We start from the raw sequence: 22,500 nt of genomic DNA on the forward strand, positions 1-22,500 counted from the left end.
AGCTGACGTCATGGCTTCACAGGCCCAGGAGGAAGAGAAATCGTGATTACATAAAATCAATACATAACATTACATAACATTACATATATAATTACAATAACAGCATCTCAGTCAGATCAGATGTAAAGGCTAATGATGAATACCATCACATTATATAGGGCAGATAAGATAGATGACACATTTGGAGAGATAATGAAAATGATTTCAAAACATTGGACAACCTTTAGCCTGCATTTCACAGAAGGGCAAGGACCGATGTATGTGAGGGACTTGAACACTGACAATGTGACATTTGGAATTCTCTTTGTTTCGACCTCTGTGTCGCTCAACTCGTTGTTCTGGTTTTCAAGTTGCGGTAGGCATAATTGCGGAAGGCATAATTGGAAGGCATAACCTTGGTGGATATTTGTGTTCGTTGATTAATAACGGACTCTGTTATAGGGTCAACAGGCGTGGCAGAGCAAATTATTCAGAGAACTACCGGATGAACTCGGTTATGGCTACACTGAGTTATCTAACTTGAATTTCCCCTTGGGGATCAATAAAAGTAGGCTATCTATCTATCTATCTGAGTAAAATATGTAAAAAAAAATTTTTTTAAAAAGATGTGTTTGAAAAAAGATAGTATAATAAAAAAGAAAGGAAAATATAATAAAATATGTTCAATGTTACATAAAACACCGCTTACGGATCACATATTTTGGATTTAAACTCGCCTAAACAACCTGCCGTCTACGTTGACAACCCCAAAAGACCCAACATGTTTTAAAGTATTTTCACCAACCTCCAGCCGTCAGGAACCGTCCAGGAGTGCAGGGTCTTTATTTGCAGACTATCCAAGACGAAGCGCGCTGTCGCTGCGGACAAACAGACAGAGCGCAAGTGTTGAGGCTGCGCGCGTGTCTGTGCGCACTGAAGTCAGCGCTGTGCCAGAAATTAAAGTGCCGTCATTTGTGCATTTCCTTTCTGCGAGACGATTTTTGGAACGCGGCCCCTGGCGGCGTCCCAAATCCTATCTACTTGTAGGGTTACACACGCACACGCACGCACAAAGACGCCATACTGCAGCTACCCTTACATAGTACGCACTGTTGCACACAGTATGCATAACAATTAGGACATACCACAGGTGATTTCACTGATCACAGAGCAGACAAAAAGCATGCTGGCTTATATACTGCAAAATGCAACCGAATGTAGGCCTACTACAACATCCTGGTATTTTTGGAATACTGCATTTTCCACACTTTGTATTTGTATTTTTGATGTATATGATATGATGTATTTTTAAATCAGATGAAAGTATTTGTTTGTCGTCTTGGCAGTGACTTTGAGAAAGCTTGCCCATAGGGCACTTTGTAGAGGAGACAGTAGGGCATTTCCTTAACATGGGGTTTTGTCTGTATTGCAAGGGCTGTGTCGTGCTTTCTCACTTGGAAGGGCATCTAAGATAAGGCACCTTTTCTTTGGCAAAAATCACACAAAAAGTAAACAATTGTTGGTGTAGGGGGGTGAGGTTGATCATCTCCAGGCTTATCATGAGTCGTCTTTCAGGAGTTTCAGTGCGTTCCCTCGGAGCCGAGGCCAGAAGACGCTAGTTGGAGGCCACAGAGAATATTAAAGGGGCCCTATTTCACCACCAGGTGTGAGCTTGATTCATTACAAAACGTTTGACAAGCTGCCTTCTCCTGTGCGGACAGAGATCATCTGAATAATCTTAATCAGTAGTTGATCTGCTAAACTGGTGGTGTGTGTGTGTGTGTGTGTGTGTGTGTGTGTGTGTGTGTGTGTGTGTGTGTGTGTGTGTGTCCGCCTAGCATACAACTATGGATAACAAAAATAACATACAATAACATTCATAGAAATAACATACACATCAAAATTAGTTCATAATCATTTATTTGAAATCTCTCTCATATATATATATATATATATATATATATATTCAAGTATGGATTATGTATTATGTATGAATTATGATATTAAGTATCCTCCGCCGCGGGGCGTTCACAGTCGCTCTGGTCTATCTCCATCATCAGGCTGGTGTCGATGCCCTCCCTCTCCAGCAGGTCCAGGGCCTTCCGCACCATCTGGCTGGGAAGAGTGCGCTCCCGGGAGAGGATCCAAGCCATCTCAATGTAGCACATGTCCAAGATGTCCATGCAGGAGTAGACCACGGCCATATTGGTGTAGTCTGTCTCCAATATCCATATATCCCAGACGGGTATCACTGAGGAGGAGGAGGAGGAGGAGGAGGGGGAGGAGGAGGAAGAGGAAGAGGAGGAGGAAGAGGAGGAGGGGGAGGAACGAGGAGGCAGGAGAGAAGATTAATTCATGAGGCGAGCAGGAGATGCTAGAGAGCAGTATTTATGAAAGGCGATGGGTGAGAAGATGCTAGTTAGCTTTATTAGCACTTATATAAATACAAATAAAATAATTAAATTAAATAAATACAGAATACGAATCCATAAGTCAATGTTGAAGATATACAGACGGACAGATCAATGGGCAGCATTACTTATGAGAGGATGGAATATGTGTGTATATATCACCATACATGCATTCAATAATTCAGAATGCGTTATCATGTGGTGCTCCATCTTGGCTGGCTCCGCCATGCCTTCGTAGAGCACATGGTCCATTCTCATGTAGTCATGTTTGCTGGTTGAGTGAGAGATAAAACTAATAAAGACCACCACACACATATGCAGTGGATACACAATTGTACATTAGAGAGAGACAGAGAGAGAGAGAGAGAGAGAGAGAGAGAGAGAGAGAGAGAGAGAGAGAGAGAGAGACCTAGACTCACGGTTTGGGGGTAACGGTGATGAGCACAGAGTGGTCCATCTGCCGGACCAGATCAGTGGAGACACACCGGCACTCTGAGTCCTCTGCAGTCACCTCCTGTGTCTGTATTATCGTGTACCACCGTCCTAGGAACTACAGCATATATACATACATATATATACACGTACATATATATCTACATATATACATACTGTATATATATACATATATACACATACATATATACATATATATATATATACACATACATACATACATATCTACATATATACATATATATACATACATATATACATACATACATACATATCTACATATATATACATACATATATACATACATACATATCTACATATATACATACATACATATATACACATACATATATACATATATATCTACATATATACACATACATATATACATATATATATATACACATACATTTATACACATACATATATATATATATTATATATATATACATTCATATATACATATATACACATACATATATACATACATACATACATACATACACATACATATACATACACATACATATATAAATACAGACAGACAGACAGACAGACAGACAGGCAGACAGACACACACAGAAGCACATGCACGCGCACACATCACATGCCGCACGTCACCTCGTCCATGCTGAAGTTGGCCTGTACGCCGGCAGACGGGCAGCGCCCAAACTCGAAGTTCTGAGAGGCCACCAGAGGCAGAACCAGCAGCAGAACAAAGCAGGGAGACATGCTTCCTTCAGAGAGCAGGAGAACACACCGTCAGGCCGCAGGTCCCTTACTGCACTGATTAGTGTACTCACTATCATAACATACAGGAAATGTAAGCTTCGTCTATCTGTGTGTAAAGGTCACTGTTTGTGGTGGGATGCTGTTCCTCTTAAGGAGGTGTAGGGCTTAGGTGGACATCGAGGTTCAAACCCAAAACCTTCCGACTAAGGGGCAAACGCCCTATCCAGAAGAAGATGTTTGAAAGGAGAGTGGGAGTGTCTTGCTTTGTCAATTGACTCGGACAGTTTTACAATGTGTGAAGCAGAGACAATAGAAATATGAAAGTCCAGGGTCGCTGTACAAGATGGTAATCTATCTGGCTATGCGATACCAGGGCAGATAGCCAGCTGGATCGCTGTCCCCTGCTTTTATCCTCCAGCAGTTTGACATGACGTACATCTGGTGACTGTACCTACATTACATTGTGGTTGACGGAAAATGATCTATCAAAAGTCTATCAACAGGGACAGCAGGACGGAGCTACTGGGATTACATAGTGTCCGAGTTAATTCCACCATGACAATGTAGTTGTAGATCAAAATATGGTTTTGCCTAAATCTGCAACGTACTGTTACAGTTTAAATACATGTTTTTTTCCTTTGTAAATATTTAATCGATTATCTTATTATGAAAAGTTGGCATTAGGCGTGAGGAAAAGTGATCCCTTCCTGGGGTTAGGAGTTTCCATTTCTTATTCAAATAGAACACAGTATTGTTGACCTTCGGGACAAAGCACTCAAAGTGGTGAGTGGTGGTCCCAGCCTCAGCCTCTCACCTGCCAAGCATCCAGAATATCATTACACGTTTAAATGTCATTATAAATGTCATATTCAAAGGGAAGAGTTGTCAAATATGATCTAAGGATGAACCAATTACAGTTTAATTTAGTTTTGCTGTTTGAACATCTGGACTCTGAAGCGATAACATTAAGATATATATTAAAAAAAAGAGTGAAAGAAATTAGCATAACCTGTACCTGTGCAATGACAATTAAAGATATATTCTATATTCTATAACGCACATGCACACACAAAAAGTTAAACATAAGAGGAATAAGATTCTAGCGACATTCTGTTCTATTGTCCTGATAATTATAACTATGAAAATAGTATAATACATAATAATGTCAACTGAATCAAATCTTTTTTGCCTTAGACAATTCAAGAAGAGCTGAAGTTATGAACTATTGTTCTAATTAACCAGATTCATAATGTGGTCTCTGAAAGGATGAACCAGCTCACCTGTTTCAGTTGAGTGTTGGTTGTTGGAATCCTTTGAACCCTTTCCCGTTAATCTGGGTTTAGAGACAGGGCTGGACAGGCTATTTGTGTTTTGGTTCATGCCAGAGGTTCCTTTTATTACTGTGACCTGTAAAATGAGAAGTTTTTGACAAAAACTTATGCAGACACGCCCAGACACACAACTGCTCACACACACACACACACACACACACACACACAATGGATGGCAACAGCAATTTCTTTGCCTTTTGTTAAGTACTTAAGTTACTTGGATTGAATATCACGTTAATCGCTGTTATTATGTGTATAATATTTAAACGTACATAAGTAAATTTGTCCACAACAGGTTACAAAAAACAACAACTTTACTTGATGAAGCACCAATTTTTGTACAAAAACATGTGCTCTTATACTTCTGCCTTAAAGGTAATTATTGTCATCGTTTTGTTCTTTGGTATTGCTGGGGTGAAATAACATTTGATGGCTCTGAAGGTTCCCTTTGCATTTTGTGATTCTTCTAGGAATGTTTTACATTAAACAATTGCAGTAAAGAGGCAGAAAGCAAAAGATCAATTTCACAAAATTTCACAAAAAATATGAAAAAACAAACAGTTACAAACGATAAATTACATTGTGGATGTCATCAATCTGGTTAAACAATAATTGTGGTCTTGGCATAAATAAATCTTTAATCTTAAATTAAATATCCCACATAGTTAAACTTACTTGAGGGTCGAGATCACTAGAAGTAGAAAAGGACAAAAAACATTTTAAAAAAAAAAGATTTGTAAAAAAGAAAAAAAGTACATAAACAGATGAAATACAGTGCATCAAAATGAGTAAATGTTGGCGTTGTGAGGGCAGCCTCCACAGACCGAGGGCGCTGTGATATTACTGTGATATTAGTATATCCTTATGATTTTTATTGGTTGTTTATCAAACCTAACGTAAAAAAGACAAACGTAAAAAATTGCCAGCCATTCCAAACCAGCCCATCTTTGGCTTTGTGGATGAACACACTTCTTCTTATGGATCCACTGGTTTCAGTTGTCATTGCTGTTTGTCCCACTGCGGGTTAGAAGGCTTGAAACAGTTTGAAAAATCTAACTTCCAGGAGCTACAAAGAATAGAGGTGGCCGGCTACACCAGACTCGCTTATCAATGGTAGGCGCATATTCTCATAGGGTGCGGTCTCATGACACACACACTAAAGGCACATGAAGGCCTTCACGGTGGGACTGGGTAGGATGGTTTGAGTACAACATGTTTTGGCCTGTGGCTACATGTTTAGGTGTGAGAATCCTTTCCACACGTATCGATGTCTCCCAGTCGGGCTCTCCCTCAACATCGTTGTCCCAGGGAACGCAGGGGATTGGTAGACGTTTGCTCCAGGTGACGTTGGTAAACCAGTTATTCGTACATCCAGGACCCTTCTCGAGAATCTTCAAACCTTTACTTTTATAAATTATAAATGTTTAATCTAATTACTAGATCGTATAAAACACCAATCTCATGGTATCGTTTGCATATAAGGCGACTGGAAGTGAGCTCCCGATTTAATTGCGCGCTGGATTAGACCCCATACACATCAGACAGATGGGAGGGGGCGGAGTCAGAAAGGTCCAGGTGGAGAGGGGGCGGGGTCAGAAAGGTCCAGGTGGAGAGGGGGCGGGGTCAGAAAGGTCCAGGTGGAGAGGGGGCGGGGTCAGAAAGGTCTAGGTGAAAGGGGGCGGAGTCAGAAAGGTCCAGATGAGAGGGGGCGGGGTTAGAAAGGTCCAGGTGGAGAGGGGGCAGAGTCAGAAAGGTCCAGGTCGAGAGGGGGTGGGGTCAGAAAAGTCCAGGTGGAGGAGGGCGGAGTCACATAGTTTCGGATGAGAGGGGGCGGAGTCAGAAAGGTCCAGGTGGAGGAGGGCGGAGTCACATAGTTCCGGATGAAAGGGGGCGGAGTCAGAAAGGTACAGGTGAAAGGGGGCGGAGTCAGAAAGATCTAGATGAGAGGGGGCGGAGTCAGAAAGGTCTTAGATGGGGGACGTGGCCTATGTCTTGTGCGTCTCGATGCAGAGGACGATGTACTGGTTGGAGCAGCTGCGTGTCTGTTGGCCCAGCAGTCGCCCTGACAACAGGTTGGACGACAGGCCGGTGACTGACATGTGGTCCGCCCGCCACGTCTCGCAGTGCTTGTCCTGCACCCGCAGCCCCCTGGTGGCCGAACCGTGCCACACACTCTTCTGAGGCCTGGGGGGGGGGGTGATGAGATGTAGGGTGAAGATGGAAGACAGGGTGCACATGTTGGTGAGATATGGGGGCGGCAGACTAGGACATCACCCACTCACATGTGTCGCTATACCAGTGCTGGCACACGCACACACACACACACACACACACATGCACACGCACGCACGCACGCATGCACGCACGCACAAACACACACACACACACACACACACACGCACACACACACACACACACACACACACAAACACACGCACACACACACACACACACAAACACACACACAAACAACCAACAACAACAGGACAAAACGCACCAGAAGGGGTCTGCGAGGACGTCTCGTCCGTCGAAGGAGTAGATGGGTGTCCTGGTGTCAATCGGAGCTCCGTCTCCACTGAACACCGCGTGCCAGTTCCTGAACATCACGTCGCCCTGGAAACACACACACACACACACACACACACACACACACGTCACATGACATTCCACGACATGACACACAATTTCATCACGTGACGCTACACGACCATTCCAATGCATCATCAACACCCTGAAATCACATGACATCAAATTCACACATCACATGTCAACTCAAATCATAAAATCAGCTTAAACATCACATGACCTCCCACCACGTCACATGACACAAGGGTGAAGTATGTTCTGGGGCCTAGTGTGTGTGTGTGTGTGTGTGTGTGTGTGTGTGTGTGTGTGTGTGTGTGTGTGTGTGTGTGTGTGTGTGTGTGTGCGTGTGTGTGTGTGCGCGTGCGTCCTACCCGGAGGTTGGTGACGGGGGGCCCGTGGCGGGACAGCGGGTGGACCACGTGGAGCAGGTCCTGGCGGCCGGAGGACAGGAAGGCGCGGTAATGCGGCGCCAGCCCCATGGCCTTGGCCTGCTCAAAGCACAGGCGGTCCACCGCCTCCAGCCCCAGCATGTCCCCCGCGTGGGGCTGGTTCAGGGCCACCAGGTTCAGCTGGGAGAGAGGGGGGCGGGGCCGAGGGAGGGGGTCACTGTGTGGGCGGAGTCCAACCCTCGGAGGGTGTGGCTAGACTGGCTTTGGTTTTGGTGGTTGGCACGTTGATGATGCGCTGCTTTAAATGTTACTGGTCGGACCTTAGTCATACTGTTGCGTCGCTTTTAACTTACACTTAACTATCTCTTTAGGTTATGGATAAACACAATTTCTTCCTTTAATCAATTTGACCATCCCTTATGCCCTTAATCAAACCAATTTCTACCGTTAAACTTAAACCTAAGAACGACTCCTAACACTTTCCCATGCATCACGGGGTTATATTAACTTAGCGGCTGTATTTTACAACTGCCTCCTTTAATGGAGCTAGTACCCCCGTTTACTCCATCAATACTTAAAGAATACATACATTCAATACATAAAGAAATACAAACAAGTTTATACATGTGCCACAGTCCACTGGGTAGGCTGGTGGAACTGGGCGTGGATGGGACCTACCCGCTGTGAGACGGAGCGTATTCGCTCCATGGTGTCTGCTCTGGTGTGGTACGCCGGTCGGGGCTGGGGGAGAACGGGACACACAGTCCATGCATCAACACAGGAGGAGTGTGTATTGATGACAACACGTGTATGAAGTGTTACGAGAGAGGGACGCTACCTCGTCTTGCGGGATGATGTTACTGGAGAGGTAGATCATGCCCCCCAGCTGTTAGGAGGGAAAACATAACGATAAACGTATGACCACTGCATGTATCACCACTGCACATATCACTACTGCACATATCACCACTGCACCACTGCACCTATCAACTGCACCACTGCACGTATCACCACTGCACATATCACCACTGCACGTATCACTACTGCACATATCACCACTGCACCACTGCACGTATCACCACTGCAAATAGGGATGCTATTTGACTACAGTATGTTCAACTTTATACACTGTGCTTTTACTGTAATGTTCTTTAATTTTAAGATACGGAAGTACAGGACATTGTATCTGATTATGTATGATTTGATATTGTAAATATATCTCACGCCATATATCACATCATAACATATGACATAATATCTCACATAATATCACACCTCATATCTCATATCTAATATCATATCTCATATCATATCGCACATAATCTAATATCATATCTCATATCATATCTCACATCATCTCATCTTATATCTCATCATCTCATATTGTATCTCATATCATCATCTCATATCATATCTCATATTGTTTCTCATATCATATCTTGTATAGTTTCTCATATCATATCTCATTTCATATCTCATATCATATTTCATATAATATCTCATATCATATCTCACATAATATCTCATACCATATCTTATATCATATTTCCATTACCTGGACCTCCTTCCAGCCCTGGGAAACCTTGAGGAAGAGCGTTCCGGTGGCGGAGACGAAGGCCAGCGTCCCGTCCACGTCGTTCAGTGTGTGCTGCATCATGGCCTCCCGCGAGGAGAAGCTCTTCAGCTGGACCCCCACAGAGGAGGAGGAGGAGGAGGAGGAGGAGAACAACTCAATAAGGTGGAAAAGTCCCTGAAAGGAGGGATCCCCCACTCCCTATTTGCCTTGCCCTCTCGGGGGCTAGGGGGGTCTCATTAATGTATGTTAAGCCCTTCGAGAATGTGACTGTAGTTAAGGGCTATAGAAATTGAAAAATGTATAACTTAATTTGATTAACTAACTAACTTAATTGAATGTAAGAGTTGAAGAGTATCTTGGTAACACATAACGTTGGGTTTATGTTAATCCATTTATACGTTCGTGCTTGCGCTAACGATAGTTTGATTGTGTCAATGTTCGCGATTACCGAAGTTTAGCTTTGTGTTTTCTTTCATTTACATTGGTGCTTTCCAAAAGAACATTCTGAGGAGATCGATGGACAAAGACAGAGCCTTCTGTATAACTGAATCCAGGATGGAGATGGAGAAACCTAAACCCAACGGGGCGAGAGAGAGAGAGAGGAGGGGCTAACTCACAGCTCCTGAGGTTCCAGCTGGGCCCGGGGGACCCGAGGGGCCTGGGGGGCCCGCGATGGTCACTGCTGTCAGAACCAAAACAGAAACATTCTTAGTGTCCGGGATCTAAGACTCAACATGGGAGTCACCAATGCTGAACATTAAACTGCGGATCAGGTCAGGTGAAGAGCCACACCCACAGCCACGTGTGCCTGGGGTCCAGCCCTGGGTTCAGGTCTCTGCTTCTGAGTGTGTTGCCACGAATTCAAACATGACGGGTCGTATAGAATGAAAAGATTTCCAGAGCTCTCAAACCAATCCATCTACCATCCGCTCTGTCTGCTCTCTGTTGTTACACAGTTACCGGAACCGTGAACCCTCAACACCGTGGGGAAACAATACCGGCCAATCAGGTCGCCCTCATGCTCTGTTCCATTCTGAGGAGAGCTGTGTGCAACGAACGAGCCAACACTGTATAGGTCTGGAGAGCACTGGAACGCCGTAAAAGGGCTGACATCACGCCACCAGGTGTGAGTGTGATAAGCCGTTACAACCTGTTTGATAATCTGCCTCTTCCTGTGTTTTAGTGACATCACGAGTGGGCGTGTCCACGAGATGTATGATGGATACGGTGGACATGCCCACTTGTGACGTCACTAAAACACGCGATAAAGGCAGATTTTCAAACGATCCTATGTGGCGGGACGGGGGTGGGGGGGTCTCTGTCGTGGAGGGTCTACCTGAGCCGTATCGTGAGGGGGGTCCGGGAGGGCCTGGGGGCCCGGGTAGGCCAACAGAACCGGGTCTGCCGTAGCCGGGGACTCCAGGGGAGCCGGGGACCCCTGGACGACCTGGGGGGCCATGCACGGACTGGCCCTGAGGCCCCTGAAACAAGAGCTGGAGTTAGAGAGAAGCCGGCTCCCCTAGGGGACATGGAGATGGAGAACAGGGTGTGAACATGTTGGAGATGTTTTATTCTGGCCCACCAGGGGACTGAACACACACACACACACACACATGTTCCTATATTATTGCTATACTATATATTTACTTTAGGTAGTGTGTGTGTGTGTGTGTAATGTGTATATATGTTGTGTGTGTGTGTGTGTGTTGTGTGATATTTTATTCTGTCCCACCAGGAAAGTGACATTCTTAATGCATTCATTAATTCATGCTTCATACATCTATCCTATCGTTTATTTACTGCACACATATATGTCTATATTTATTTTTTCATTGGATGGGTTTTCCATGGAAACAGAACGTACCATTGCTCCTTGTCTCCCAGGGATACCCGAGTACCCAGGCGCCCCCTTCTCTCCTTTAAGGCCCTGGTCCCCTCGGCCTCCATGCTGGAACACACACACACACACACACACACACACTTTAATATATTTACACACACACACACGTAGCAGCGATCAGAAGCGAGGGCACCGATTGGCCGAACAGATCATGACTTACCCCGCCTCTTCCGGGAAACAATGTGTCTGTGGAGGGATGGAAACACAAAGGTTACTCACAAAGCTGCTGGGATTCATATGCAACACATCATTTGACGATACCAAGCCGCCAAGACAGTTTGCCTATTGTTGTTTTATATTAAACAGTTCAGCGTTAGCTGTGCAGTAGGTTCACACAAACAGAGGAGGGGTTTGCCTTACTGAATCTAGTTTAATAAAAGAGCATTTATATGAATGGCAGACGATCTGTGTGTACTAATCAAATGTTCTTGTGATGTGATTACTTCGAGATGTTAAACCCATCTCAATTGTGTAAATATGGACGTATGGATTTGTTGGTGTTTCCCCAAATGCGTCAATTAATTGTGCTTGTCTTCCATTATCAGATCATGTTACTAACCTTATTATTATTAACCTAATTCATTCAGACTAGTAGAATTACACTATACAACCATATGCTTTGAACTGCACTGAACCGGATCCGTTTGGTTCAAGCTGGATGGTGGGGGAGAATGGCGGTAAAGATGGGACTCACTTTGAGAAGCAAACCAACCAGGAAGGCCTGGCTGACCTCTGTCCCCCTTCTCTCCCCTCGGACAGTTTCCTGAAGGAGGGACAAAGGAGTTAGTCTGAGGAAGCATCGTGAGGAGATGAGCTGAAGAGTGGGTGGGCCCTCCTTAAGAGTCAGGGGGGGCCCTCCTTCAGATTGGGGGGGGGGGGGGGGGTCCCTCCTAACCCATCCCTGGAAGGAGGGACCCCCCCTCTGAAGGAGGGCACCCCCTCTGCCCCCTCTTCCACTATCCCACCACTATTCCACCCTGGACCTTCTCAGTGGGTGCATGAGCTCAGTTCCAATGTTTAAGTTCCTCTGTGATTCATTCCCCTCATTTATCAGTAACAGACTTATATTCATTCTAATGCAAATTAAAAATGACAAAAAAACATACCGTGTTTACATTGAAAAGACATAAATCAAAACAACAGATAGGAGAAAATGAAGTATCGTTAAATTATAACTGTTATGATTAGAATTATTATGTTTTCTTACCATTTGAAGAACCATCAGCGTTCAGCTACACAAAAGAAAAAGAAAAAAAATGCAATTAAAGGTATAACTAAAAAAAGTGATGACATCGATTATCATGACAGGGTGGAGAGACATGCGTTGAGACCGAGAGAAAGAGAGAGAGACACAGAACCCCAGAGAGAGAGAGAGAGAGAGAGAGAGAGAGAGAGAGAGAGAGAGAGAGAGAAAGAGACACAGAGCTCCAGAGAGAGAGAGAGAGAGAGAGACACAGAGCCCCAGAGAGAGAGAGAGCGAGGGGGAGAGAGCAGCACTACCTCTGTTCTCCTCAGGGCCGCGGCCTCTCGTCGGCCTGACACCACGAGTACGGTGCAGCGACAGAGAGGCCCTCGCTCCCAAGCGCTGGGATGCAAACAGTGAAGAGTCACCATGCAGGTTAACAGGGGGGGGAGAGAGAGGCAGACCCTCCACTAAGAGAGTAAGATTGAATGAATGAATGTATGAATTGATTAATGAATGACAAAGAGTGTGGGATTAATGATGATAGAATCCGTCATGACTTTTCCACTTTCCACAAACCCAATGCATCAAACCATACATCCATCAAACATTATCGCTTTTTATCCAGGATCATCCATACAGTTTGACTCCTCAGGGTTTGATACATTTGGTCTAGGATAAGAAAAAACGAGTGACAGATTTTCCTGCGTTAAAGATAGGCGGTTGGTGAATCACCGCCGTGAAGGCATCGGTCAGGCAGACCGAAGAAGGTCTTCGGACCAGACGCACGTCCTCTGACGTGCGTGAAACAGGGGTTATGGGGGTGACGATGGACGGAGCGTCCATGCAGAGACAAGACCGAGGCGGATGGACGCCGTCTGACGGCTCGCTGTTAATTCATCGTGCTGCGAAAACGAAACGTAGAGGAGGACTCATCCACGCCGAGTCACGTGACTCACCGCGTTCTTGCAGTGGGGCCTGGGGGGGATGGGGAACACTGTCTGTAGAGGAGAGAGGAGAGCGTGAGCCGGCAAGTGGGTGGTCTGTGTGTGTGTGTGTGTGTGTGTGTGTGTGTGTGTGTGTGTGTGTGTGTGTGTGTGTGTGTGTGTGTGCGTGTGTGTGTAGTGTCTGTGTGTGTGTGTGTGTGTGTGTGTGTGTGGGGGGGGGGGGGGGTGTCTGAGTGTAACATTAGGAGACACAAAAGGAGACACAAGACACAAAAGAAAATGACACCCACACTCAAGGATAAAATCGGACATACAAACATACTTATACAGTCACTGTCTATACAGTATTGTGTGTGCTTGTGTGTTTAGTGCTTGTGTTTTTGAATGTGTGTGTGTGTGTGTGTGTGTGTGTGTGTGGTGTCTGTGTGTGTGGTGTCTGTGTGTGTTAGTGCGTGTGTGTGTGTGTGTGTGTGTGGTGTGTACATACTCCGTTGGGGCAGTTGAACATGCCAGGGCGACCTGGGGGCCCGGGGGGGCCAGGAGGCCCCTGATAGGAGGAGAGGAAGAAGAAGAAGAAGAGGATCAGAGCTCCACCTCATCCACCATTTTGAGATGGCATCAGTCCCGTTTAAACCAGAAGCCACAACTTCTTTAATAACACATCATTGATTTTTTTCTGAAAAATGTGAATTTATTGAGGAAGGTGTTTTGCTGACTCACCGGCAGGCTGTGGGCGCTCTCCCCTTTAGCACCGGAGACGCCGGGACGACCCTGGGGAACAAGACAACTTTTAAACGGAAAGATGGAATATAGATGTAATCTACATTATTATCCCTTTCATAAGGCGAAAGGTGGTTTCAAATGTGCAGATGAATTACTATCCCGAGAAACATCTCTATGACGAAACAGTCGTTTATTTCTTGAATTGTACGATTTTTTATTTAAATGTTCAAGCCCAGACGTAGGCGTTAAACTTCATATTTACCGGACGACCAGGGAACCCAAACTCTCCCTTCGGCCCCTTCGGCCCCACGGGCCCCTGTGAAGCGAGAGGGTTGGTGTTAGTCTGACTCTTTCCCGACAACAGTCTGTACGCCAAAACAACTGACAAAACGGGTGGTTACCATGACAACCGGGGACTTACCGCAACTCCGGGCGCTCCGGCAGGACCGCTGTCTCCCTGGAGACGAACACAATCACTCAGGTCAGGATATTATTTGAAAAGATTTTTTTATACAAAAAAAAAGGTTGATGATTGACCAAAACGATGGGCTGTGTTGCGTCACCTTGACTCCCGGAGGTCCGGTCGCTCCCCTGAGGTCGGACATCAAGGAGCCGTCGGCCATGACCACAACGCCTGCTTCTCCTTTCTCTCCCTTCACAGACACATACCCATAACTATATAGTATTTTATAGAGATCCTGGGTACCATGACTCCATGTGTACGCTAAACGCCTTCAATTAATTCTTTAAATATACATTTAATAAACTAAATGAATGTAATACTGTTGTTGAATATGAAGTGAACAATGTCAGAATCAAAGCTGAGAGCGTAGCCATGATTAAGATGGCCCAAGATGGCTGCGCCCCGTTCCAGTCCGACTCAGAGAGTCGCTGAGAACTGGAGGATTCCTCCACACCAACAAAGAAATATTTACTTTGGGCCCCACTGGTCCATTGACGCCCGGCAATCCAATATCTCCCTTGGGGCCCCTGGGAGCCTGTAAAGAATGAGTGGGATATGGAATATGACAATCATGATTATCGCTCATCTGGCTTTTCATTAAATTCAGGTTGTTAGGCGTAACATCCTGAATGGCTTGTCTGAAAATACAAAAGCAGCTAGGAGTCCTTTGAGCGAGGAAACAGATACAGTGTCATTACAGTCAATGACGTTACTTTATATCTCCAGTTAAGTTCCCCTTTTAAAGATAGATGTTAGTAAGTAGCAGGTAAAGGGTAAGGGTATCTTTTTCCAGGACACCCACAGGTAAACTAGAGTACTGTGCTACTCTGTTACTTTGGGTAAACCTGCCGATAGTTCGGAACAGCTCTGGGTTCATGCTGTTCTGTGATTGGTCGAAGCCCGGATCGCAGGTTACCTGAAGCTCCATCCCTGAGAAGTTGTATGCTCCGTCCGTGTCGTTAAGCATCAGCTGAACAGGAAACAGGAAGTTGATTCGGTAGTTAGTTCGGTACATTTCTATTTCTGTTGTTGAGAATGTTGATGACTGATGTTTATACTGCATACTGCTCAGTGGCGAACTTAGCCCTTTGGGGGCTCCAGGCAAAGGTGACCAGATTTCTGAGACGAAATCCGGGGACATTTTCGGTTTTCTTACAGAAAGTCAGGAAACCGCGGGTCCGTGGGTGGAATTGTTGACAGGGGGAGGGGGAATGGATGTTACGGGCTGGCTGGGTTGCATGGTTGCATTGCGGGTGGAATTGTTGACTGGGGGGGGGGGGGGGGGGGGGGGGTTGCGGGTGGACGAGATTGTTGACAGGGGAGGGGGTACAGGGTTACGGGCTGACAGAGTTGTTGACGCGCGGGGGGGGGGGGGGGGTTGCATCGCGTGTAGCATGGAATAGTCCATGTAGTGCATACTGAAGAGGGGTGCATGGTTGGCAGAAAGACTGTCAAAACGAAACTACTATTGTCAAAACAAAACTACTATTGTGAAGAGATTTTTATAAAAACAATAAATATGGGGAAATAATATAAAGAGGGAATTTTGGGGGCCCCATAAGGCCTTCAATGGGGCCTGGGGCTCCAGGCAAATGCCTGGTTTGCCTAATAGTACGGCCCGCCCCTGATACTGCTGTTAGATGGCCCATTTGTCTTGTGTTTTTCACCATTGGTTGGTAGCTTAGTGGCCAGCGTGATTATAAGGTTGGTTTGGGCAGGGGCTCCTGAATATGTGATTTCCTTGGATTTTGGCACAAGGGATTATAAAATCTGATCCTGTGTATTCATGAAATATTGCTTTTGATACAGATTTTAGGGGTTATATTTTTGACATTGTACAATGTTTTAGTTTTAGTTCTACCAACATCGGTTTCCCTGTTAAGTGGTCAACACATGATGCCGTGTTCAGTGTCAGAGCTGCCAGAGTTGCCGATGTATTCCTATACATTCACGGTTGACCCTGACCTCTCGAAGCAAGGGCATCGTTTGATCTCCGAAAACCAACTGAGTCTAAAATCTTCCAAAATCTTCAGGTCGATAAGGAGCAGGTTGGGGCCAGTTGGGGCCGGTTGCTGAAGGCTGCCTACAGGTAGACTGCAGGACTCAGGTTTTGACCCCAGATCTCTTCCAGGCTGGGGGTCCAATCCCTCTCACTGCTAGCCTGCTCTGCCCTTATCACGTCTTGTGGTCCTTCTGGTTGGAGAGGTGAAAGGTCACTTACGTCCTGGAAGTTTATGATTGGTCCAGGAGGTCCGGGGGGCCCTGGGGGGCCGTATAGGCCGAGTCCGTCCCTTCCTGGTTCTCCCTGAAGAAGAAAAATGGTGTGATTTCATTGCTTGGTTCTTTTGTATCTTGTGATAGCATGTGTTTATGTTGTACACAGACAGTGTTCACCTTTTGTCCGGCGTCTCCTTTGTCTCCTTTTTGTCCCTGTGGAAGAAATGTGGGATTAGGGAGAGAAGCTTTGTTCCACTACAGGCTGTATTTCCCCCCCTGTGTCCATGAAACAGAAAGCAAGTGACATTCGACATTAAAAGCACCACCTCTGATTGATCAGTGATTTCTATTGTAGGTCAGAGGAAATAATCCTTAATAGTTATCAGGGTCCACACCCAAAACCATAAAGTTGATGGGTTAGGGTTAGGGTTAGCCACCATTAAACAAAATCCAGATTTTTATTGAGGGCTATAAATCTCTGCCTTTAATTTAATCACTGTATGCTTTTATTATTGAACCATCCATTTGTTTAAATGAATTATCCTTGTTTTTCTTGAAAAGTTCTCAAAATCATTTTCTAATTTGTGTTATTTACTGACCTCATCTCCGTTTAGTCCAAATGCGCCTGGCTTGCCAGGAGCTCCATGCGCCCCTGTCTCCCCCTAGAGGTCATAGGAAGACATTACCACCAGACTTACTTTTTATCAATGCAATAACGGCCCAAATGGCCATCTGGCAGACCAGGCACTTTCCCGGCATTGCCCGACGACATAACTCATTTTAAAATAATATGTTCTGTAGCTATTAACCAACTTAGTATATTTAATCAAAAAGTACACTTAGATTCAGGTAAATGTAGAATTCAATTTTACACAAAAATGTTTTGATTGACTGATTTGCTCGATTTGGATGTTCAGTAGATATTGTCTGATCCTAAAGTACAGAGACCGACCTTTGCTCCTGTCTTCCCTGGAGGTCCATCCAACCCGTCTTTACCCTGGTAAACAAACAAATAATACATTTTAATGAAATAATTATAAAATAATATTTAATAATATTTTAATTATATTTAGTTATCCTACCATAGTCCCTGGAAGTCCAGGTATCCCAGCAGATCCCTGTGAGAACACGATTCATATCATCAGTAGCAGTCAGTGTTGTGCATGAACTAGTTCAAAATAACTAGTTAATTTTTCTATGAACTTTGAACTGAACATAACATTTCTTTACCTAAAGAACTTGAACTTGAACTAGTTCAGATTTTGTGATATTCTGAATTGCTGCTTAGGTCCAGATTACATGTTTATTAAATTGAGTTACTGCCTTAGTTGTGATGAATGAAACAGGTGTACAAATAATATCCACAACAATTTCAGATTGTAGTGATGGGCGGCAGGTAATGGAGAGGATTCATTTAAAAGATAAGCACAGAATACAGTTTTTCTTCAGTTTCTAAAAAAACTTAATGAACTGAACATGAACTAGTTCAAAACTGAATTGGTGAACTATGAACGTGAATTTTTTCATTTTCTTTTGTATGAACTGAACTTTGAACTAGTTCATGTGAAGTGTGAACTTGCACAACACTGGTAGCAGTAGTAATGTGTTTAATTAAAGTAGCACTGTTGTTACGTCCGTTACCTGAGGACCTGTGGGTAGGAATGCACCGAAGCCGCTGGACTTTCCGGATCCTTCCAGATCCTACCAACAGAAACACGATTGGTTAGCAAGCTGCTCCACAGTCACACTCACACTCCACAGTGTCATTATTAAAGTCGCATTGTTGACTGACCAGTTGGGAGTAACCTCCCAGTTAGTTAGTAACTAAACAGTGTTCTGTCTAACTCTAACAGGAACTCAGCCAGTTAGAGTTAGACAGATCACAACTGTTCTCTAACTGCTCACTAACTGTTTACAACTGATGTAAACTATAGCTTGAAGGGACACGCTGCCCATCATATTTTATTTGAAGAATATATCAGCTATAGGATGTTATTTTATTGATAACATTTGTTTTAATCCCTATCAATAAGAATTGACTACAGATCTGTCCGGGTTTCAAGCTACAAGATTGGTGAAATGTTAGATGTTTCGACTTTGATGAAGTTTAATCTGGAGTGACATCACCAAACACCATCCAAACAATCCTAACTATCTGAACCGAGAGTTCAGCGCTGCATCGGTCGGACCTCAGACCCGCTCTACGCCTCAATACAAGATGGCTGCTAGATAACTAAGGCCCAGTAAAGGAGCATCACCTCCAGGTCCATGGTGAAGCCCCCACCAGGAGGCCCCGGGGGGCCAGGGGGGCCCCGGGGACCGGGCTTCCCTTCAGCTCCATCCGGCCCTGGAAGACCTGGGAACCCATTATGACCAGAGTCCCCCTGAGAGAGAGAGAGAGAGAGAGCGAGAGAGAGAGAGAGAGAGAGAGAGAGACAGAGAGAGAGAGAGAGAGAGAGAGAGAGAGAGAGAGACAGAGAGAGACAGAGACAGAGAGAGACAGAGAGAGAATATATAAATTAGAAAAAATGGAATACAGCGAGAAAGACAGACTGCAACAGAATCATAATGGATGCTTGTCTAATCAGCATTGATGATCATTATCAGGTCTATAGGAGTGTATTGATCTTACCTTTGGCCCCGCTGGTCCAATGAGACCCGTCTCTCCCTGTTAACGAAGAAAATAAACAGAACTATTTCACCAGCTCAAATAGTAAAACCTCAAACTACATAACAATCTTGTTGAAATGGTAGGAGTCTGTAGGAATGCAACGTCAACATCAATATTTTAACATAGAATATGGTGAATGAACAACAGGTGCTGTTGCCATGGTGCCACACAGCCTCCCCTCTCACCTTGTCTCCCTTCGTCCCCGCGAGTCCCGGGTCGCCATCTTTACCATCAGCACCCTGTTGTCATGGGGACATTTAGACATTCAACGTTCCCGTGTTTATTCAGTCCTCACTTCATTTTCACCTGACCTGGGTTCCTCTTGAAATAAATTGTATTTACTTCAAAATATCCTTCTGTTTTTATTCAAGGTTTTATTTTGTCACATTTTGTCATTGCATTATTTGTTGTATTCTACCTCCAAGAACTCGTCTTGGATAAGATATTTGACATGATGATTTGTACAGCTGGAAACCACACAAACATTGTCAAAGCCTCTATATATTTAGTTGAACGGGAACAAAAAGTATCTTAAAGCTTATGTTCACAGAAAATCTGCAAATAGGTTATTATCGTATTTGTTAGTGGTTTATTTAAGTTTTACATATTATTAAGCTTGTATTAATTCAATGTGAACACTTTAAATATTACATATGAGTGAATGCTACATACACAATGAATGGATGGTATGAATACGACATATACACCACAGTGTATATGGTAGCCTCTACACTCTCATTCATATAATTAGTAAAAGCTAGCAAACAATTAAAAAAATGAAAAGACACATTTTCCCCCACGTGTGCTGTGGCTACAGGTCCTGACCATGTTCTTAAGCTTTTCCATTAGTTTCTGCCACAATGCTGTTAACTTACTGAGCTGAGGCCTGCTGGTTAAATGTAGCACACACTCTAATACAACACATACACACACACACACACACACACACACACACACACACACACACACACCTGTGAGCGCACATACTCGCGCCCACACACACACACACACACACACACACACACACACACGGACACGCACACACGCACACACGTGTGCCTCTTTGACAGCGCAGTAAGCTTAAGCATACAGGCAGGACTCAACATGGTGTCATGTTAAAAAACGCTGGGGGAAAATTCTGCCTTTTAGGTCCACTGAATGTAATGGGACCAGACCATAATACCTGTCCAGAACCAAGGTCAGACTCAGACCCAGAACCAGACCCAGAACCACCAGACCCAGAACCACCAGACCCCAACCCACTTAACCACTCGTCAATAATCTGAAATAAAAGACACATGAGAACGGCTAACACCTTTAGCATCTAGTGAGGATGTAGATAAAGAGCAGCTTTATCTATATAAACAATAACAGTATTAAATAGTGAAATAAAGAAACATATTTATTGTTCTAGAAAATACCTTTTCATGTAGAAATCGTATTAATATTTAATGATGTATTTTTACATATACTTATGTATTTTTATTTGTCGTCGATGAACGAGAAGGGGGTTAGGGTATGGCGAGCAAGGAAGCCATCGGGGTCCGAGCCCAGAACCTTTCGTCTGGGGATCGAACCCCCTTACCCCTACCACCATCCTCCCCTGACCTGCTGGTGTCATTACATGAACTGGTTCTGGTGTAGAACTCACCGGAACGCCCGGTCTACCAGCCTCTCCATCCTTCCCTTCTCTCCCGGGAAGCCCAGGGGGTCCGGGGAACAGCTCCTCTGACGGGGGCCCCGGAAGGCCCGGGGTCCCTGGGGGTCCGGGCTGACCGGGAGGCCCCTGGGTGGGAGGGGTCAGGAGATATTAAACCAATGAGGGCCATGCAGAGAACACCTGTTAGATTAGTATTACCATTTTGTCTAATCATTTTTCACAACACATTTTAAGAAATGTTATTGTGTTGTCAAATCTTTTTCTTAAATGTATTATTGCTATTTATTTGACTTTTTGTGCTTTGGCGATGTCAGTGTACATGGGTTTCCCAAACCCTTTGAGGAACTCACCCTCAAGATCTCTGCGTCGCTGTCAAAGTCATCAAAACCTGAACCGAAGCCTTCCTGATAAAACAAACCACGAGAGCAGGTGAACAACTGACCACACTAACATCATGAAGGGAATAGCCACCATTTACTGTTCAGTCATTTCTGCACCTCACTTTCAGCCAAAGTGACTTACACTTTGTTATAATCAGACTTGGATGAAGGTGCAGGTAGGGGGTTAGTGCATCCTGCTTAAGGATAGCTACAAGTTATACTGTGGGGGTTCAACATCGGGGTTCAAACACACAACCTTTTGCCTGTGATTCAAACCCCCTAAGCACAGGACTATCCTGCCCCCTTCTCCTGTTCATTTTGTCATTCTCAACCGGCCAGACATAACCATTAATCAGCTTAATTAATAAACCAGTTAAACCCTAACAAATAAACCAGTTTGTTTGAGTCAGTGATGAGCTTGAGTGGGGTGGTCTCTGAGCTGACTTACTGGGTGTCCGGAGCCTCTGCCCGGGGGCCCGGGGGGGCCCGGTGGGCCCTGCGGTCCCATGCCTGGATCGCCCTGATGGTGGAGGAACCAGAGAAGGCGTTGGTTAAGTCAGTGACTACGCAGTGTGTGTATGATCATTACAGCTACATTACACTGGTCAACTAGACTGTGTCTGTGGTTCAGTTTGAATGAGCGATCGATAAATCCTCCGTCTAGTCATTCATCCGTCTACTAGGTTCATTGGTTCATCCTGCATTGGTTCACCCCATTACTCCACATGCAATTTGTTATCAATCCATCCATTCAAGATCTTCATTCATCAGTTGGACATGTTTGTTTCATCCACTTCATCCATCCATTAATCCATCCATCAATCTACCTCTCTATCCATTCATCCATTCAACCTTCCATCCATCCATCTGTCCTATGGATGGATGGATCCATCCATCCA

The 22,500-nt window shown here is 44.7% G+C and overlaps 2 protein-coding genes and 1 long non-coding RNA gene across 3 annotated transcripts in view; all 3 read right to left on the minus strand.

Annotated features, from left to right (window-relative positions):
* apodb (apolipoprotein Db) overlaps positions 1 to 12 on the minus strand; it is a gene marked incomplete at both ends in the record, with an annotated part of 2,744 nt that extends 2,732 nt beyond the window's left edge. Inside the window, one exon of the mRNA XM_084475214.1 lies at positions 1 to 12. This exon is cut by the window's left edge and continues 102 nt beyond it. Within this exon, the coding sequence (XP_084331340.1) occupies positions 1 to 12 (12 nt within the window).
* A 2,542-nt stretch (positions 13 to 2,554) lies between these two features.
* Positions 2,555 to 3,603, minus strand: LOC311355484. Its single transcript, XR_014637450.1, has 3 exons — positions 3,465 to 3,603; positions 2,810 to 2,940; positions 2,555 to 2,661 (listed from the first exon to the last, which is right to left on the minus strand). It is a non-coding gene; the product is annotated as an uncharacterized lncRNA (long non-coding RNA).
* Positions 3,604 to 6,589: 2,986 nt separating this feature from the next.
* LOC311355219 (uncharacterized protein) overlaps positions 6,590 to 22,500 on the minus strand; it is a 56,181-nt gene continuing 40,270 nt past the window's right edge. The window contains exons 13-44 of the mRNA XM_084474954.1: positions 22,050 to 22,121; positions 21,572 to 21,625; positions 21,213 to 21,347; positions 19,747 to 19,800; positions 19,523 to 19,558; positions 19,149 to 19,274; positions 18,532 to 18,591; positions 17,973 to 18,008; positions 17,843 to 17,887; positions 17,490 to 17,552; positions 17,068 to 17,103; positions 16,895 to 16,978; positions 15,590 to 15,643; positions 15,146 to 15,208; positions 14,774 to 14,863; positions 14,632 to 14,667; positions 14,473 to 14,526; positions 14,208 to 14,258; positions 13,975 to 14,034; positions 13,500 to 13,541; positions 12,565 to 12,589; positions 12,052 to 12,120; positions 11,518 to 11,543; positions 11,322 to 11,405; positions 10,794 to 10,938; positions 10,075 to 10,139; positions 9,437 to 9,565; positions 8,720 to 8,767; positions 8,560 to 8,622; positions 7,864 to 8,061; positions 7,404 to 7,519; positions 6,590 to 7,090 (exon numbers count right to left, since the gene is read on the minus strand). Coding sequence (XP_084331080.1) covers positions 6,892 to 7,090; positions 7,404 to 7,519; positions 7,864 to 8,061; positions 8,560 to 8,622; positions 8,720 to 8,767; positions 9,437 to 9,565; positions 10,075 to 10,139; positions 10,794 to 10,938; positions 11,322 to 11,405; positions 11,518 to 11,543; positions 12,052 to 12,120; positions 12,565 to 12,589; positions 13,500 to 13,541; positions 13,975 to 14,034; positions 14,208 to 14,258; positions 14,473 to 14,526; positions 14,632 to 14,667; positions 14,774 to 14,863; positions 15,146 to 15,208; positions 15,590 to 15,643; positions 16,895 to 16,978; positions 17,068 to 17,103; positions 17,490 to 17,552; positions 17,843 to 17,887; positions 17,973 to 18,008; positions 18,532 to 18,591; positions 19,149 to 19,274; positions 19,523 to 19,558; positions 19,747 to 19,800; positions 21,213 to 21,347; positions 21,572 to 21,625; positions 22,050 to 22,121 — 2,418 coding nt within the window. The 3' untranslated portion in view covers positions 6,590 to 6,891. The remainder of the gene's footprint in view (positions 7,091 to 7,403; positions 7,520 to 7,863; positions 8,062 to 8,559; positions 8,623 to 8,719; positions 8,768 to 9,436; positions 9,566 to 10,074; positions 10,140 to 10,793; positions 10,939 to 11,321; positions 11,406 to 11,517; positions 11,544 to 12,051; positions 12,121 to 12,564; positions 12,590 to 13,499; positions 13,542 to 13,974; positions 14,035 to 14,207; positions 14,259 to 14,472; positions 14,527 to 14,631; positions 14,668 to 14,773; positions 14,864 to 15,145; positions 15,209 to 15,589; positions 15,644 to 16,894; positions 16,979 to 17,067; positions 17,104 to 17,489; positions 17,553 to 17,842; positions 17,888 to 17,972; positions 18,009 to 18,531; positions 18,592 to 19,148; positions 19,275 to 19,522; positions 19,559 to 19,746; positions 19,801 to 21,212; positions 21,348 to 21,571; positions 21,626 to 22,049; positions 22,122 to 22,500) is intronic.

This window comes from Micromesistius poutassou (assembly GCF_964030765.1).
Source record: "Micromesistius poutassou genome assembly, chromosome: 11".
NCBI lineage: Eukaryota > Metazoa > Chordata > Actinopteri > Gadiformes > Gadidae > Micromesistius > Micromesistius poutassou.